Here is an 18,187-nt window from a genome sequence, read left to right as displayed (position 1 = left end):
TTAACAAAAGCGTGAAGCAATAGTAAGGTCTCAACACAAAGGGCACTTTCCCATGGTTGGTGCCCAGGAATGTGTCAGGTTCTTAACTGTTAATCCCTCAAACTCCTGTTGGGGCAAAGCTGCTTTCAGGGCGACCTGTCTGCCTGCACCACATGCATGCTGGTTAAACATGCTAATAACGCATTCCCCTGACTCAGACTCAGCTGGGTCCACCCATTGGGACTCATTTGGCCGAGCTGGTTTTGTAACCAGCAATGTTGCCTTCTTATAGTCCTCTTTGACAGATTAAATGCTTAACACGTGCAGCTGGGGTTTTGGTGGTGTACAAAACCTGCAGCCTGCACTTACAGGTGCCCCCAAGGACCCTTAGGGGTGCTTGATGTTTGGTACCCAGAAAGATTGGTTTGAGGAAAGCAGGCTGTGTGAGAGGTAACTAAGTTGATTTGCGTCTCTCTCGCTCTCTCTTTCTCTCTCTAGCTCTATCTCCACACTCTCTCCACTTGTTTCTATTTAGGCATGTGTGTGGAATAGAAATGTTCCAGGCCTTTTGTTAGGCCGGTCCTCAGTACCTCCACTGCCACCCGCTCATATAATAGGAGCTCAGGCTCAGGCTCAGGCTCAGGGGGCAGAGAGTAGGAGGGGAAAGGTCTGCCACCAGAAACAAGGAGGGAAAGAGGCGGGAGACTGTTTGTCTGGGATACACAGGAGGAGAGAGGAGCCCCAACTCAGGTCAGGTACTTTAACATTTATCCAGTCAGGTTCTGTGTGTGTGTGTGTGTGTGTGTGTGTGTGTGTGTGTGTGTGTGTGTGTGTGTGTGTGTGTGTGTGTGTGTGTGTGTGTGTGTGTGTGTGTGTGTGTGTGTGTGTGTGTGTGTGTGTGTGTGTGTGTGTGTGTGTGTGTGTGTGTGTGTGTGTGTGTGTGCGTGTGTGTGTGTGTGTGTGTGTGTTTTTTGGGGGGGTACTTGATTGATTCTGACTCTGCTATTATGATACTGCAGGTTGGAGTGCTGAGAACTTGGGAGGGGGGAGAGAATTAGCCAGGCTAAATCTGGGGGGGGATTATCAGAAAAAGTGCTAGTGCCTTTGTCCAGCTATGCTCCCTGATCCACCATCTAACTCATGTACATATTTGCATTGTGTTGGCCTGTGTTTCCTATTGTTACTAGCATTCAAATGAAGCCAGAATCATCTTCGTCATTTCAGAACATGGATTTGATTTCCAGTACCTGACAGTAACTGTGCCGAGGTGTTTGTGAATAGCCATTTTTGGATTCTCATACTCCAGAGGTGAGTTATTAAGTCCGTATTTTCTTACTCATATTACCATGCTGAGTTTGGGGCTAATTACTGTCGTGTAGGCTCTCGATGTGTGTGTAAAGAATCAAAAGTGTTTAGTTGGGTCTACTCTACCTTAATAAAACTATTTGTTGAATGGTTTAAAATCCATTGAAAGCTGCTTTCAATTCATGTTGGCTCTGAACAAGTCTTGACTGACACATAGCTTGTTTTGCCAAGGAAAGTGAAAACGACTGAGGTAAAGTAAAATGGAAAATAAATGGAAAGGAACATGGAAGAACCTCAAAGAACATTGCCTTTTCAAGATCATGTAACATCAAACATAACATCAAAATGCATCTTATATTCCTGCACTTACAGAAAAACCACATTATTTCACTTGTTGAAAGTCACATGATTTCACATGTGACATTTTATGTGAAATCATGTGAAAACATGTTTTGGAACACTTCAAGTGATCACGTTTTCACATGTGTAGTTTTGTGTAATCACATGTTGCTTTACATGTTATCACATTAACTTCACATAAGATCACGTGATCACATGAAAACATGTTTTTGGAACACTTCACGTGTTCACGTGTGAAATTCATGTGTTTTTTGCATAAGGGTGAGCAAGCTGAGAGGCAGTGGGCTGTCCTGTATCTGACTGGATAGAATGGGTGATCCAGCGGAGGACAGAGGGAAGCTGACCAGCCAACAGGAACTGTGTGTTTCTGACAAGCAGGCCACCAAACGCCCCTGCTGTTCCACACTCAAGGTGCTTAATAATGCTTTAAAATGCACACAAATGAATGTGCATGCACTCTGTCTGCACACGCATCCACGCAGGTGCACACACACAGACAGATGTGCGAAACATATGCACTCACGTCGTTCCCATGGGTACACATTGGCACGCACATAAGCATGCATGCACACACACACACACGTTGACAAACAACCATTGGCAAGCACATAGACCCGGATAAACACACACTAATGTTCTCTCCCTTGTGTTTGTCAGCTGTTCATCGTGGCCCTGTCATTCGCCTACTTCTCCAAGGTTCTGTCAGGGACCTACATGAAGAGTGCCATCACTCAGATAGAGAGACGCTTTGACCTGTCCAGCTCTCTCATCGGACTCATAGATGGCAGCTTTGAGATGGGTATCAACAATAACATTAAGTTGCTTGAGAATTCATGTAGTGAAAACTAGATCTTCACTACAGACTACAGGGTGGTCCATTTTTGTTGTGGTTCAGTCAGTCTGCTCTCAATACTGTTCCGTTTTGTAGTTGTTCCTATTAATTGATTAACTGGCAGTTTGTCCACAACTCTACTGTCAAACCCCTAACATTGTTTTATGTGCTGCTATGTTGTGGTAGCCTGGAACCTAAACTGTCATGCTATTTTTAGTTGAAAAAAAACAGAGCTTAAATTTGCGTTTCCAGGCTACTGTAGTGTTGTGGTTTCTTGCAGGTAACCTGCTGTTCCTGGCTGTGGTCAGCCATTTTGGCGCAAAGCTGCACCGGCCCAGGCTCATTGCTGTGGGCTGTTTCCTCATGGCTGTAGGATCATTCCTCACAGGCCTGCCACACTTCTTCATGGGACGGTAAAAACAATTGAAATACTGGTTAAACTTATATTGTCGAGATACTCCTATACGGATGTATGCAGTTGCTGATTCATCTCGGTTAACTTAGAACCAAAGTCTTGCGTAATTGGTCAGCTGCTTGATTATGTTATGGAGCTATACATGTTAACAGATTAACAGATGCTATAAGAAGGAGCGTAATCGGAATGAGGAGCTCCACCTTCTCTCTTTACAAGTCCAAGTCAACGGGCCAAATGTCCCCTCCCCTTTCGAAATTGGAAATCTGCTAACACACAAAATAACCAGTAACAACAAAAACACAGAAACTACTGCTGCTCGTTAGCCTATGCATCCCATTCCTTCCTGACAGGTTCCACGTAATCAGTTGTGTTTACGTAGATCTGTCCACGAAAGATTAGTTGTTGATCAGCGTCTCATCTCAACGAATCACATCTTTGTTACACTTAAACTTGAATCCGTATTCATCACAAGGCCCGTAGAACATGACATGACTACTAACTGGTCTGTCTCTTCTACAGCTACACATTTGACACAGTCATCCAAGGCTCAATGAATGACAGTGTCAGTATAACTCCATGTCTGGACCTTCTAAATCAGACAGACATCCCTGAGATCCAGAGGGAGACACCTTCGGACATCAACACAGGTATCAATCACAGAGAAACATCTTTACCTGTTTGTACCTTACAGCAGGAGTCTCGATTGGCCTGACTTGTCAAAGGCTGATCCAGCATGAGACTTTACTTACAATGCTATTTCTGCAGGCCCTACAGATGCCCTATTGGCTTCATAGGGAACCATGGTGCAGCGTACAAGTTGTACATACGTCATCCCTGATAGAGGAATTATACTGTGCACCTGTGTGTCTCTGTATGATTCCTTCTGTAGACTGTGTGAGGGACTCCAGCTCCCACATGTGGATTTATGTGTTTCTGGGAAACGCTCTGAGGGGGATAGGAGAGACCCCCGTCACCCCACTAGGCATCTCCTACATCGACGACTTCGCTAAAGCTGAAAACTCTGCTTTTTATATTGGTGCGTTAATTTGACTCGCAGCAGAGCAGAAGCCACTGTGTGTGTGTGTGTGTGTGTGTGTGTGTGTGTGTTAACCGTCAAATGAGTGTGTGTCATGTATTGTAAATATGTCATGACTAGGTTTCGCATTTATTGAAAGTTCCAGGAATTTTACAACCCTAGTTGTGACTTATGTACAGTAACTGAGTAGATCGGGCTGTAGGCCTAACTGTGTGTTTTATGATTGACAGCATGTCTACAGACCATCACACTGCTAGGTCCCATGTTCGGTTTCCTGCTGGGGTCGTTGTGTGCCAGTCTCTATGTAGACATTGGATATGTCGATCTGGGTAAGAGAATCACATACTGTACACATTATTTTGTTAGGGTCCTTTCTACTAAGCAATGTATATTAATTTTGGATCCAAATGAATTCAAAACCACTCAAAAACACTCAAATAATTCCCTTTATGTTATTTGTATTCTCAGTATAGTATGTGTATCAGTGCTTATGATAGAGATGTCTCTCACATCTTCCAGAGACTGTGACCATCACTCCCAAGGATGCCCGCTGGGTGGGGGCCTGGTGGCTGGGTTTCCTGGTCTCCTCTGTCATCATGCTCCTGTCAGGCATCCCCTTCTGGTTTCTGCCCCGCTCGCTGCCAAAGCAGGGAGAGGAGAACAAGCTGCCCCCTAGCAGCCTTACTCAGGATGGGACAGAGAACAACGACGCCACCTCACATCAGGCCATGGCGCTGGCTGAAATTGCAAAAGGTGGTCAGTCTTTCATTGGCGATTTTCAGATAGCTTATGAATAGAGCCCAGTCACTCAGGTCAAGTGAACAAGAAAAATGCCTGTCCCTATTTATGTACAGGAAGTAGAATTCTGTGCCTATCTTTTATGATGGACATTTATATTCCAATACAGGAACCATACATTATATACAGGGCCCTCTAACTGTAAATAATAAAGTCTCAAAGCATTCACATAACCCAAACCAGAAAAAGTAACTGTGTTGTATGTTTTTCTCGTGTATCTTCAGGTTTCATACCGTCACTGAAGAAGCTGCTGAGCACACCAGCGTACTTTCTGCTTCTGTGTGGCAGCCTCCTGAAGTTCAACTCCTTCATTGGCCTGCTCACGTTCAAAGCCAAGTACATGGAACAGCAGTTTGGCCAATCAGCAGCCAGAGCCAACTTCCTCATTGGTTAGATACTGTAGCTACATGTTTCTCAATCAGCTACCGTCTTTATAAACCAACTGTGGCCACTCCGTCACGTTTCTTTCTGCTTCGTTTTCATTGTAAAGTCAAACTCTATTGGTTGGATTGGACCTGAGGTTTGGGTTAAAGACAGAGAGATAAGGGCTGCGTTTTAGACAGGCAGCCCAAATTATATTTTTTCCACTAATTGGTCTTTTGACCAATCACATCAGATATTTTCACATCAGATATTTTTCAGATTTGATCTGATTGGTCAAAAGACCAATTGCTCCAAAAAAGATCTGTCTAAACAAAGCCATAGAAACCTGGACATGCTCCAACTGAAATGTTCCCTCATGTCAGCATTGATGTTGAATGGCATTACATTTCCAAAAAAAATTCTCTCTTGTCCCCTGTAGGTTTGTTGTGACTGAGTAGAAAAGAAACTCCAGTACACTGGTGATCTAATGCATCTTTAGATGCAGTATATATATTTTTCTGGTAACACTATAGATGGAAGTATTACTTTTCCAGGTGTGTTGAACCTGCCTGTGGTTGCCGTGGGGATATTCCTGGGCGGTCTACTGATGAAGAGGTATAAGCTTGGTGTTGTGTCTGGAGCCCAGCTGTCTTTCGTCACCTCCTTCATGGCCTACCTCCTCCTCCTTCTGCAGTTTGGCACTAAGTGTGACAACGTTCAGGTGGCTGGGCTGACCGTGTCCTACAATGGGTAAATATGACATCTGATTGGTTGGTTGGTAGGTAGGTAGGTTGATTCATTCATTCAATCATTGAGTTAATTCATTTATGTAAAAACCAAAAAAAGTTTTAATCGGTGGAATATGAGGGAGAGTGAGACCAAAACACACATGGGCTTGTGCCGGGGCTCCCTCTTGTGGGAATATACAGTATGGTTGTTACTGAGCCAGGATCCCTGGCTGTTGTGTCACTGTGCCTATGTCATTGATAGTTCAGCAACAATTATTTAAACATCATTATGATTGGCAGCCATTTTCTCTGTCCCCCAGGACCCCTGGTGTAGTGTACAACGGCAACCTGTGGTCAGAGTGTAACAGAGACTGCTCCTGCTTGGCTGGGGAGTGGGACCCTGTGTGTTCAGACAACGGCATCACGTACACCTCCCCCTGCCTCGCAGGCTGTTCCAGCTCTACAGGATACGGCAAGAACACGGTACAAATACTATTGATGTACTGAGTGTACAAAACCTTTCACAGGGATGCTGGCCCATGTTGACTCCAATGCTTCCCACAGTTGGGTCAAGTTGGCTATGTCCTTTGTCTTGATGCACACGGGAAACTGTTGAGCGTAAAAAACCCAGCAGTGTGTCAGTTCTTAACAAAAACTGGTGCCCATGGCACCTACTACCATACCCCGTTGAAAGGCACTTAAATATGTTCACCCTCTGAATGGCACACATACGCAATCCATGTCTCAATTGTCTCAAGGCATACAATCATTTTTTAACCTGTCTCCTCCCCTTCATCTACACTGATTGAAGTGGATTTAACAATGACACCCATAAAGGATTATAGCGTTCACCTGGATTCACATGGTCAGTATATGTTATGGAAAGAGCATGTTTTTACTGTTTTTGCACTCAGTGTGACTCATTGGCATTGAAAAAAGTTATTTTCAACAATTACCTTGGGCCTTGTTGGGGCCTTATCTCCCACCCGGGACGAAGAGGACTAAGTAATTGCTGATTGGCAATCAAGTATTATTTTGATGTACGGAGAAAAAAAAGATGGTATTTAATTCCCATGTAGAGAAAGTTCAACACAAACACAGGATATGGGGTAAACATGGTATTACATCATTACATACTAGGCCCTACTGCCCTGAGACAAGGCTGTAGACTCCTGTGGCTTTGAGCAAATACTTTACCAGATCAGAGCATTGGAAGTCCCTCAGGATAACCCTAACCCTTAGACATGGGTTTGGTGAGTCTACAGCACAGGAGGTTGGTGGCACCTAAATTGAGGAGGACGGGCTCCTGGTAATGGCTGGAACGGAATGCCATTCCATTCGCTCCGTTCAAGACGTTATTATGAGCCGTCCTCCCCTCAGCTGCCTCCTTCGGTTTACAGCCATGTTTTGTCTATTGTTTGAACTACAAGGTGTAAATAATGGACAGTGTGTGCTCTTATCTCCACTGAACTATGTTGACACTGTGAAATAGTAAAAAATTATATGATATGTGCACTCCCATAATTGCAATAAGAGTACAGCGTCAGTCATCGTCGTAACTGCGAAATTATCAGCAAACTGTAAAGATAATAAATAGGTTATAAAATAGTGAAAAAAAACAGCTATATACTGTATATAGAGAGAGAGAGATTATAGACCATAACAGAGAAACTATAACTACTGTATTTGTTGTTGTTCTACAAGGTATTCCACAACTGTAGCTGTGTGTTGTCCTCCTCTGCACCAGAGGGCAGCATGTCAGTAATATTAGGCCAGTGTCCTCGCAGCAGAGAGTGCAGCCGCAGCTTCACTTCCTACATGGCTGTGTCCGTACTCAGCTCCTTTATCAACTCCCTTGGGACCACGCCTGGATACATGGTCATCATACGGTCAGTCGCCATGTTCCAATACTTGTGTGACCAACTGGGGTTGGAACCTGGGACACCTGCTGCCACAAGACTGTGTTAGACTGTGTATGTGATGTGTGATGTATGTTTGTAGGTGCATCAAGCCCGAGCTAAAATCCCTGGCGTTAGGTATCCAAACTTTGGTGATGAGAACCCTAGGTAAGTCTTAATTTTCTCTGTTGTATGTAAAGACCGCTTGATATCATAGAGGTCCTTAATACAGCGTACTGAACTCTGATCTCTTTGTAGGGGGTATTCCAGCACCAGTGTACTTCGGGGCTTTGATTGACTCAACATGTTTGAGGTGGGGGGTCAAGAAATGCGGGGGCAGAGGTGCCTGTCGAATGTATGACTCTGATATGTACAGGTAAGTTCATTGTGTGTGTGGGCTCACGCCAATGTGTGCGTGCGTCCATGTGTGTGTGCATACTCTGAGGTGTGTTTGAATATGAATGAGCAGCAGTGTTGTGATGTGTCCTATCCCGTCCTTGCAGGGTGATCTTCCTTGGCCTCATCACATGTCTCAGTGGCTCCTCCTACTTTTTCATCATCGCAGTCATTGCCCTGCTGAGGATACAGTTTAGGAAGGAGGGGGACACCACAACGGGACAGCCCCCACATTCATCGCTAGAGATCGAACTTCAGACTCCCCCAAAAACCACTGAACCCCTCAACACACCGAAGGAAATTGAGGTACACACCCCTAAAGAGGGAGAAAGAGAGGGAGAGCCGGAACAGGATAACTCCCTCCAAACTCAAAAAGACACAGAGGTGGAGGAGGAACTATCCAACACCCAAGTAGAGAGAACGAGTGACCTCAGTCTAACTCGCAGCCAGAAAGAGGAGGTGGAAGAGGTGTTCTATAGAAGAGAGGAGGATGTTACTCCAGATGCCATCCCTCCTGCTCCTGTGAGCAAGGAAGAAGAGAAGCCTTCTGATCAGGCCAACGAGCAGGCGGAGGGAGAGGTCATAGTGATTCACACCCACAGAGAGAAAGACAACCCACACAACCTCTTGGCTGAGATGAACCACACAGAGGTAGAGGTAGAGGGCCTTCAGGGCTAGCCAGTCAGCCTGCCTGCTCCTCAAGTCAATTGTATTTAAATTCATGTTCATTAAAGATTTGTACTCAATAATTGAAATGTGCCATTTACTTAAAATTATACATTTTCACTGTTTGCAACCCTTAAGAAGCAGGGTGAGTCTGGGTCTCCCTTTTACTGGGCAAACACAACTTGCATATCATCATAGACTAGGCCGAAACGTTAACCTTGCTTGAATAAAACAATGCATTTTGATTAAAGTATTTGGTTGCACCTCAACGTTGGTTGAGCACCTTCCATTTTTTGGGCAAATAATACTGTAATAAATAAAAATTATTAAAAGCATTAAAATTGCAATTGGGATGTTTCCCACTTATTTACACAACCTACTCCACACTTGCAAAGTGAAAGTTTATAGACATTTTCTGAAATGAATTAAGTAGTAAACAGAAGAAAAGCAGAATTGAAGCCAATTATAATGCAAATAATTTAATGGTCTATGGATCAATTCCATTTCTGAAAGTCTGATGAATAATTCATATTGTCACTCCTCTTCCTTGTGGCAGGAGGAGCAGCAGCACAATGCCCTCCAACTTTTTTTTATAAAAAAAAAAAGAAAAATTGCCGGACTGCCCCTTTCCTCGCTCTGCATGGAAAATCCAGGGTGACATCTGGGGTGACCACAGCAACAGAAAGGGAAAAAAGAGGGACAGAATGTAAACAAATGCAAACTGTAGGTTCTAAACTCTGGCCAGTTGATAGGTTCTACCAAGATGTCATGATAAACGGCACCTGTCAGAGTGCTCTCTATAAGTGTTACTCACCTGCTTGGATGTCAGCTGGCAGAGTGGCGAAGACAGCCATCGTGAGAGTCTTTTCTTCAGGTGTGACATCCACAACCTCCAAGAGGGAAGAGATGGGCTCTACCTCTGTGTTAGGGGCAATGTCCACAACCTTTAGGTGCGAACAAGCCATGTCTGCCTCTGTGTTAGGGGGGTTTACAACAACCTCCAGGTAGGAAGAGACGGGTTCTGCCTCTGTGTTAGGGGCAATGTCCACAACCTCCAGGTGGGAAGAAGCTTGGTCTGCCTCTGTGTTAGGGGTGACAACAACAATCCTGATAGGCATATGTCAGAGTGCTCTCTATCAGTGCTACTCACCTGCTTGGATATCAGCTGGTAGTGTGGTGGAGACGTCCACCGCGAGGACAGGGGGGACTGGTAGGGTGGCTGCAGTGGGCTGGAAGCAGCTCTGCACCTCGTCCGCCACAAAGGCACAGACAGAGCTCATTAAAAAAGGCAGTGCGTGGAGAAGGACTGACTGATTCTCCCGAGGATCGACCGTACAGAGTCAAAAGCAGCAGCCCGGGAGAAAGGGATTTGAGAGGAAGGGGCCTTCAACAACAATGAGCTTCCCCCCTCTGGCCGCCACTGTGCACACGGCCATCCTGCTTAGGAGGATAGGGTGCTCTTAATGGCTTTCCTCTGGCTGAAGCCACAGCGCCAGGAGGAGCATGGGCACCACCTCCACCACCACTTGTGATGGGCTGAGCAGGTTGATACCGGCTCATTGGACAGCTCGCACGGAATGCTCGTCACAGCTTTCTCCACAATGCTGTGGACCTTAGGGTCGCTGAAATCAACAAAAAGGAGAAGACAAAGCTAAACGACGTGCAATGTGCACAGAGGACACTGCCCTAGTCTTTTTCTGCATGGCTCCAGATGTGTAGATGAATGGAGCAAGCCGTTCGCAGGGCAGTACATGGAACACGTCAGCCGGAGAGGTGGGGTGCAGAAAGCCTTGTTCTCTAAATCCATCATTATTAGGCAAGTGTTTCCTTCCTGCCGTAGGAAACAGGAAGTCCCATTAGTGTAATTTCACAACAGATCTATTCTACTGTAATAACTAGTTGTTGAAAAGGCTAGAAAAGAGCTCACTGGCTTGTAGTATGTCTCTAACTCTCATTCTCTTACCAGCAGAGCAAGGTCATTGTCCTCCTCCAGGGTTTCCTTCCACACCCTTTAAATAAAACACAGAGAAATTAAACTTTCCTGACTTCCTATTGTTCTGTTGTTTATTTTGGCAAAGAGGGTGAGTGCTGATGTGGTACTCACCTCTTCCTAAGGGATTTTTTGCACTGAGACACCAGCCAGTCGCTCCGTGGTGACATGGGGCGGGACCTGACCTTGACTCAGGAGCAACAGATAGTGAACCATGAGCTTCTTTTGCAAGATGAGGTAAGGTGTGAGAACGTGCCACGAAATAACATATAATGTGCTTTCAGAAGGGCCTCTCACAACATTTCACAACTGCTCATGCCTCACAATTTGCAAGAGATATTTAGAACTCTTATGTCACGACTTCTTCCGAAGTCGATGCCTCTCCTTGTTCGGGCGGTGCTTGGCGGTTGACGTCACCGGTCTTCTAGCCATCATTGATCCATTTATAATTTTCCATTGGTTTTTGTCTTGTCTTCCTACACACCTGGTTCCAATCCCATTCATTACATGTTGTGTATTTAACCCTCTGTTTCCTCTCATGTCCTTGTCAGAGATTGTTTGTTTGTATATTTGTGTATTATGTATTGGTACGCGATGGGTTCTTCTACCCACTTTTATTTTATCTTGTATTTTTGATTATGGAGTTTTGTCAAGTCTATTAAACGATTCAATTTATACCAAGTTCGATTCTCCTGCGCCTGACTTCCCTGCCACCTACACACACGATTACATCTTATCACCTTCTCTAAACTGCCTTGAAATAAAACTTGTTTTGGGATGAATCTCTCTTTTTTCTGTTGTTCCTGTTTTTGTGGGATGAATCTTACCTGTTTATTATAATATGTTGCCTCCCAGCAGGCCTGCAAAGTCTGAAAATAAAGGCTGCTTCTACAGAATTCCTTTGAAGAGAATAAAAATAATTATGCTTTATTAGGCACATTATGCACAGGTATTTACAGTATGCTAAAAATCAATATCTCCTAAGATTACCTTAATGGGACGATCAGGAATGCTCCCACCCCTATTCATGGTCAGATGGGGAAGAAATGCAGCATTATAGATATACAGATATACGGGATGCTCTAGAGATAACAGGAATGACTTAAAGACGCAAATGATCAATAACTGTGGAGTTATCCAATATGCTACACTGAGAATTGAGTTGTAGGCGCAAAATATAATGTTTACATTCTATTATTATGGAATGTGTAGAACCTGTATAAATGGGTTTGCTCCTATGTCTTTTTTTTCGTGAAAGATTAAGCTCTTTATTTTGTTCTAATGTGTGTCGTAATGTGACTTATTCATTAAATGTGAAGACTGTTATATTATCAAATCAATTCTCGGTGTAATTATTCTGTGATTAAACTAATCACAGAGTTTTTTATGGAGTTACAATTTCCCGAATTGAACTCTTCAGATATTTTATTATCTTATTGATTACAGTCTTCTATTGATGTATTATTACCTCATCAGTCTCATTCTTGAATGTCGCAAACCCTTGGATATCTGCACAAACCCTGACATAAATCAGCGATATACAAATTGGCTTAATTATTTATTTACTAACTTGCTAATCAATCACAGAATTACATAAACACACACACAGTAGCTCATACATTGGTTACTAACATGACACAAAGAAAAGTCCCTAGTAGACGAAAACGATATGACGACTTAGTAGACAAAAGGAAAGGGGTGGGGACAGCTCAAGAGTGGGAAATTCAGAGTGGATATTACACTCATGGAAATGCTAATACTTTGAACATGAACAACCGCTCATTTGAAAAGAAAATGCAATTTCCATATTTACGAGTGTATGTCTTTGTTGTCCCTCTCTGCGATCGCCGGTCCATCTGCTGAATAGTCTGTCAACAGAAAGTCTCTGGTTTGTCCACCAGAGATCAAAGTCTTTCGTAGTTGTAGCTTGTTATTATGGGTACATCAGAGTACCATTCGGTCGTTTGACCGATTGCGTTTACCAGACTAATGTACTTAAACAGCTGCAGCCTGAATAATTGGTCTTTAGTTTGTAGATATCTTAGCCATTTCAACGTGGGAACTCCCATCCCTGCATTTTAGTAGAAATGGGGGCGTTCCATGACGCTGTGTAATGTCTGTGATCACGAGGGCGTGGCCACTGATTGATCCTAAGGTACTATGAAAAACAATTCTCACTTAGAAGACTAAGATCACATTGTTAACGTTCCTAAAGTATTCCTATACTCAATAATTTATTTTATACAACATTCAGATACAAACCCCATAATTGAGAAGTGTATACAAACAAAGCAACAGTCATGCGTGTCTCCTGTCCCTCATGAGGTCACCAAATTAAACAAAACTCGACATGACTGTTCCTTAAGTGTGCACAGACCACTCCAACTGCTTGGAATACAGAAATACTGTTCAATTATTCAGCCTTTTGATGTCCAAGTGTCGCTCTGTATTCCACAGTCACATTCCAATCTCGATACTACAGAGCCCAGAAGCAGAGTATTTTACGACTGCCATAAAGCAGCCCCTTCCACCTCTGGGGGAGAGAGAGGGCGCTGTAGAGAGGACCCACTGTAACCTGATCCTTCAGATCTTCACAGCAGAGTTATGACATGAGTATATGAGGAAGTTGGAGCCCGTTCCGATTCATGACTGTAATGAACACAATGGGAGACAGAGAGCTGGTTTCAAGCGCAGGGCGCAGCAGGTGTTTATTTTGTAAAGGACCTCAAGAGGAGGCAGGTAGCTGGGTCCAGGGGCAGGCAGGAGGTCATACACAGGGGGTCCAAAAAGGCAATAGTACAGGCAGGGAAAAGGCTAGTAACGTCGTCTGGAAAATCAGGCAATAGGTTGATTACAGGAAATCCAATCGGTTAAAGTACAGACAGGGAATAGGCAAAAGGCGCCGTTAGTGAGGCAGGCAAAAACTATCATACACGGGAGGATTCAATTACGGGAACAACCAGAGCTCTGAATAGAAGTGTGTCACAAGACAAACAATAGCTCACAATGACGGGGTGCAAAAAACTGAACTAAATAGTGTGTGATTACGACATACAGGTGTGTGAACAAGTGATCAGAATTCAGGTGATTGGGATCTGGGGCCGGATTCACAAAGCCTTCTTAATTATGAAGAAATGTATTCTTAACTGCCATTACCAAAGTTGCTATTCCTCAATAAAGGTCTTGGAAATATTCTTAAGGTTTTTCCTAAGTATCTTCCTGATAAAAAAAGTTAAGAAGAAATGGGATTCTTGAAAATAATGCTTTAGGATTCCTTCTTGAAAATGTACTTAACTTTAGGACAGCTAAACCCTTGTCTTGAGACGAATGGATACTTTTGTAAACATTGAACATTTTCTTGCACCACAGACACAGTTGGCTACCGGATATTTAAATACAGCAAGAAAACAAATTAAACGTGCATTATCTAGCTAGTGTTAGGGTTGCGTCAATTTGAATCTAATATCAGAACAAGTATGACACTGAGTCACCGATTGTATACTATGTACTTTTATTTGCTAAGCAATAAATGGTAATTGCAATTTTCGTATATACGGGTTCGCTGTAACACCACGCAGGGCAGTACAGAGAACTAGCCAACACACTAATATTTTCTTATAAAATACTCTGACAGAAGTAGTTCCTGCTTCTGAGCTGGCCTGTCACAGAGTAGAGACTGGTTTAAACTCACCCAGCCTATCGTTGGCGCACAGGCTGGTCCCAGTCCCCCAGGCGCTCCAGTTGATAGATGTAACTGTTGCTGTGTAGAATATCTATGAGCTCATACTCTCGATACAGTTATCACACATCTGGCTCCTGTTATCTAACAAAAGACCGTTTGTTCTCGCAACACTATGTTCTGTATGTGCCCCCAACAATTCATGATAACTGCCTACACCCAAGGCCAGCCACAGCCTTTCCGTTAGTCACACCATATGTTGCAAAATGTTACTTCTAACACACACAGACACCCTCATGATAGGCCAAGCATATTTTCAAACCTCACACTAGCTAGTAATCAACAATATATTACAATATTCTAGAAGTGTTAAATAGCTTGCGTTATCTCGTCAATTTGCAAAGAAGAACTTGTCTAACGTTGTCCCTGTCTTTTGCCATACCCCCGACGGCAGAGACAGACTCGGCCACTCTCGCCCATCCTCTCTTTTTGGTGTTTGCAGTGACCCCGCAGTTATCAAGTCTCCTCAACAGCAACCTTTTCCTTGCTGCTATTTCCTCCACCATCACTTCAAGCTTTTGTTTGCTGAAGTTTTTACCGCGCTTTCCTTGGTTATCCATTTTTGATTTTGATGTACAGTAGCTAACGTTAGTCTGGCTACAATGTGCGAAGCCAACTAAAACATTTTTATTCTCGAGACATAAATCAAAAAAAGAAATGCAATAAAATGTAAATATCAACACTTTATTATAGTGGGCCACATCCTATCATCCCTGTCACATAGGCGTATTTATTAGTTTCAAGCACGTCACTAATGTCAATGCCACATAAGAAGATATTTTACGAAGTTCCTAAGAAAACTACGAATTCCTAAGAACATTTTGAGGAATTGCATTTACGCAATTGAGCTGGAAAGTGGGCTGGAAAGTGAGCTGCGTTCAGGGGATATACTTGTTTGAGAGTGTGAGTTGGAAGCAGATGTTAAAATGACACGTTTATCCAGGTGCATGTTGCCTAGACCTACTAATCCAACCGTGGCCTACAAGTGAAATATTTTTTATTATTATTATTATTATTTGTATTATTATTATGAATAATTTTTTTATTCCTATACAAATCTATTGGCCATATCCATTTAAAGCAATGATTATCAATTGGTTGTTGTGTTACCCTGTTGCGTGCCTACATTGTCAGGGTCCTCTAAGGCACGAGAGTTCCTGTGGGTAATGGGAACCCTGACCCAGGGGGTGAAGGAGAAGTCCTTCAGTCTTTTTGCCTCCTAGGCCTCATTTCCCATTACATGGTATTTTCTCAGTACCAATTTCACAAGAGATGGTCGCTGTCTAATGTCATGTGGTGCTGAATGACAGATCTCGATATTCCGATTTCTCTGCTGTCCATGGTGCTGAAATATCCAATCTCGGCTATTTGCATATGTACGACCAACAATACTTGACACCACACACACACACACACACACACACACACACACGTTAATGATAAACTCACACACACTTTTGAACATTGCAAAACCTGCAACATGACACTGAAAGAGCACTTAATTCCAAATGCGGTTGTGTTTGAATAAGAATGCGAAAAATGTAATCATTGTGTGGATGTTGATTGGACAATGTATAGGTGCTTTACAGAAGCCATTTTGTGCCATTACCTATAGCGTGTATTTTACTGGAGCATGATCAGATTGCTTTGTTTAAGCCAGAACGGAGATTCAAAATTGATTGTCCGGGACAGCTTGTCCTCTCATGCATGTTTCAGTGTTATTTGCCTCGAAGTGAGCATAGAAGTAGTTTAGCTTGTCCGGTAGGCTCGTGTCACTGGGCAGCTCTCGGCTGTGCTTCCCTTCATAGTCTGTAATGGTTTGCAAGCCCTGCCACATTCGACGAGCATTGTGCAGTAAGCCAGTGCAGTAAGATTCGATCTTAGTCCTGTATTGATGCTTTGACTGTTTGATGGTTCATTGGAGGGTATAGCAGGATTACTTATACGCTTCTGGGTTTAGAGTCCCGCTCCTTGAAAGCAGCATCTCTAGCCTTTAGCTCAGTGCGGATGCTCCCTGTAATCCATGGCTTCTGGTTGGGGTATGTACTTATGGTCACCTTGGGGACAACGTCATTGATGCACTTATTGATGAAGCCAATGACTGATGTGATGTACTCCTCATTGCCATCGGAGGAATCCCGGAACATATTCCAGTCTGTGCTAGCAAAACAGTCCTGTAGCAGAGCATCTGCTTCCTCTGACCACTTTTTTATTGATCTAGTCACGGGTGCTTCCTGCTTTAATTTTTGCTTGTAAGCAGGAATCAGGAGGATAGAATTATGGTCAGATTTGCCAAATGGAGGGCGACGGAGAGCTTTGTATGCATCTCTGTGTGTGGGGTACAGGTGGTCCAGAGTTATTTTTCCTCTGGTTGCACGTTTAACATGCTGATAGAAATTTGGTAAAACAGATTAAAGTCCCCGGCTACTAGGAGTGCCGCCTTTGGGTGAGGGTTTTCTTGTTTGCTTATGGCGGAATACAGCTCATTCAATGCTGTCTTAGAGCCAGCCTCTGACTGTGATGGTATGTAAAACAGCTACAAAGAATACAGATGAAAACTCTCTCGGTAGGTAGTGTAGTCTACAGCTTATCATGAGATACTCTACCTCAGGCGAGCAATAGCTCGAGACTTCTTTAGATATCGTGCACCAGCTGCTGTTTACAAAAATACATAGACCCCGCCCCTTGTCTTACCAGACACCGCTGTTCTATCCTGCCGGTACATCATATAACCAGCCAGTGTAACGGCTGTTGGTGGAAGAAGGTGAGGACCAAGGTGCAGTGTGGTACGTATTTATGTTTCTTTATTGACACTGAACACTAAATGCAAAAATAACAAAGGGAATAACCGAAACAGTCCTGAAAGGTGAAAAACACTAAACAGAAATCAACTACCCACAAAACCCATGTGGGAAAAAGCTACCTAAGTATGGTTCTCAATCAGAGACAACAAAAGACAGCTGCCTCTGATTGAGAACCACACCCGGCCAAACAACAAAGAAATACAAAACATAGAAAATGAACATAGAATGCCCACCCTAGTCACACCCTGGCCTAACCAAAATAGAGAATAAAAGCCTCTCTATGGCCAGGGCGTGACAGTCCTGTATGTTGATATTGTCGTCGTTCAGCCACGATTCTGTGAAGCATAAGATGTTAGTTTTTAATGTCCCGTTGGTAGTTTAATCTTCCGCATAACTCGTCGATTTTATTCTAGAAAGATTGCACGTTTGCTAGTAGAATGGAGGGAAGTGGGGGTTTATTAGATCGCCTACAAATTCTCAGAAGGCAGCCCGACCTTCGGCTTCTCTTTTTCTGCCTCCTCTTCAAGCAGATCTCGTGGATCGGGGCCTGTTCCCGAGGAAGCAGTATATCCTTCGCATCGGGCTTGTCAGAGTCGTGAAAGGAAAAAAACTATTACACTAGTCCGTGGTGAGTAATCGCAGTCCTGATGTCTAGAAGTTATTTCCGGTCATAAGAGACGGTAGCGGCAACATTATGTACTAAATAAGTAAATAAAACACTTTTTTTTTAAATCGGCTGGGGGCACGGCACAAAACGTAAAACGTCTGCCTTCTTCTCCGGCGCCATCTTTGAACACTTGTTAATGTTGTTCCTCAATGTTGTTCCTTTCCGGACTGGAATTTTCCATCCCTGATCTATATGGTAGGACCAGTACCAG

General features: G+C 43.5%; 1 protein-coding gene across 5 annotated transcripts; it reads left to right on the top strand.

Annotated features, from left to right (window-relative positions):
- The first annotated feature begins 225 nt into the window (after positions 1–225).
- Positions 226–8,853, top strand: slco1e1 (solute carrier organic anion transporter family, member 1E1). Of its 5 annotated transcripts, none has more exons than XM_021577560.3 (16): positions 226–429; positions 1,204–1,287; positions 1,905–2,055; positions 2,302–2,443; positions 2,757–2,889; positions 3,411–3,538; positions 3,781–3,927; positions 4,158–4,256; positions 4,447–4,680; positions 4,950–5,114; positions 5,643–5,838; positions 6,137–6,299; positions 7,521–7,705; positions 7,818–7,882; positions 7,973–8,090; positions 8,218–8,853. In XM_021577560.3, the coding sequence occupies exons 3-16, from the start codon at positions 1,954–1,956 to the stop codon at positions 8,786–8,788; spliced, it is 2,448 nt and encodes an 815-aa protein (XP_021433235.3). In that variant the 5' UTR covers positions 226–429; positions 1,204–1,287; positions 1,905–1,953; the 3' UTR covers positions 8,789–8,853. The 5 variants fall into 5 exon arrangements, with proteins under 5 accessions (XP_021433235.3, XP_021433234.3, XP_090070422.1 ...); XM_021577559.3 differs by having other exon boundaries at positions 268–729; XM_021577555.3 differs by lacking the exon at positions 226–429 and adding an exon at positions 592–734 and having other exon boundaries at positions 1,167–1,287.
- Positions 8,854–18,187: the final 9,334 nt, after the last annotated feature.

This window comes from Oncorhynchus mykiss, chromosome 21 (assembly GCF_057628025.1).
Source record: "Oncorhynchus mykiss isolate SJ-2025 chromosome 21, ASM5762802v1, whole genome shotgun sequence".
In the NCBI taxonomy this organism is placed as follows: domain Eukaryota; kingdom Metazoa; phylum Chordata; class Actinopteri; order Salmoniformes; family Salmonidae; genus Oncorhynchus; species Oncorhynchus mykiss.
Note: the sequence above shows the minus strand (reverse complement) of the source record. Positions and strands in the feature narration are given on the sequence as shown.

Bases quoted from the DNA above. Each gene is read 5' to 3' on its own strand.
- slco1e1 (XM_021577560.3), top strand. From the start codon at position 1,954: ATGGGTGATCCAGCGGAGGACAGAGGGAAGCTGACCAGCCAACAGGAA. The intron at 3,928-4,157 runs GTGCGTTAATTT...TATGATTGACAG, and splicing joins AAACTCTGCTTTTTATATTG to CATGTCTACAGACCATCACA. The intron at 4,257-4,446 runs GTAAGAGAATCA...CACATCTTCCAG, and splicing joins CATTGGATATGTCGATCTGG to AGACTGTGACCATCACTCCC.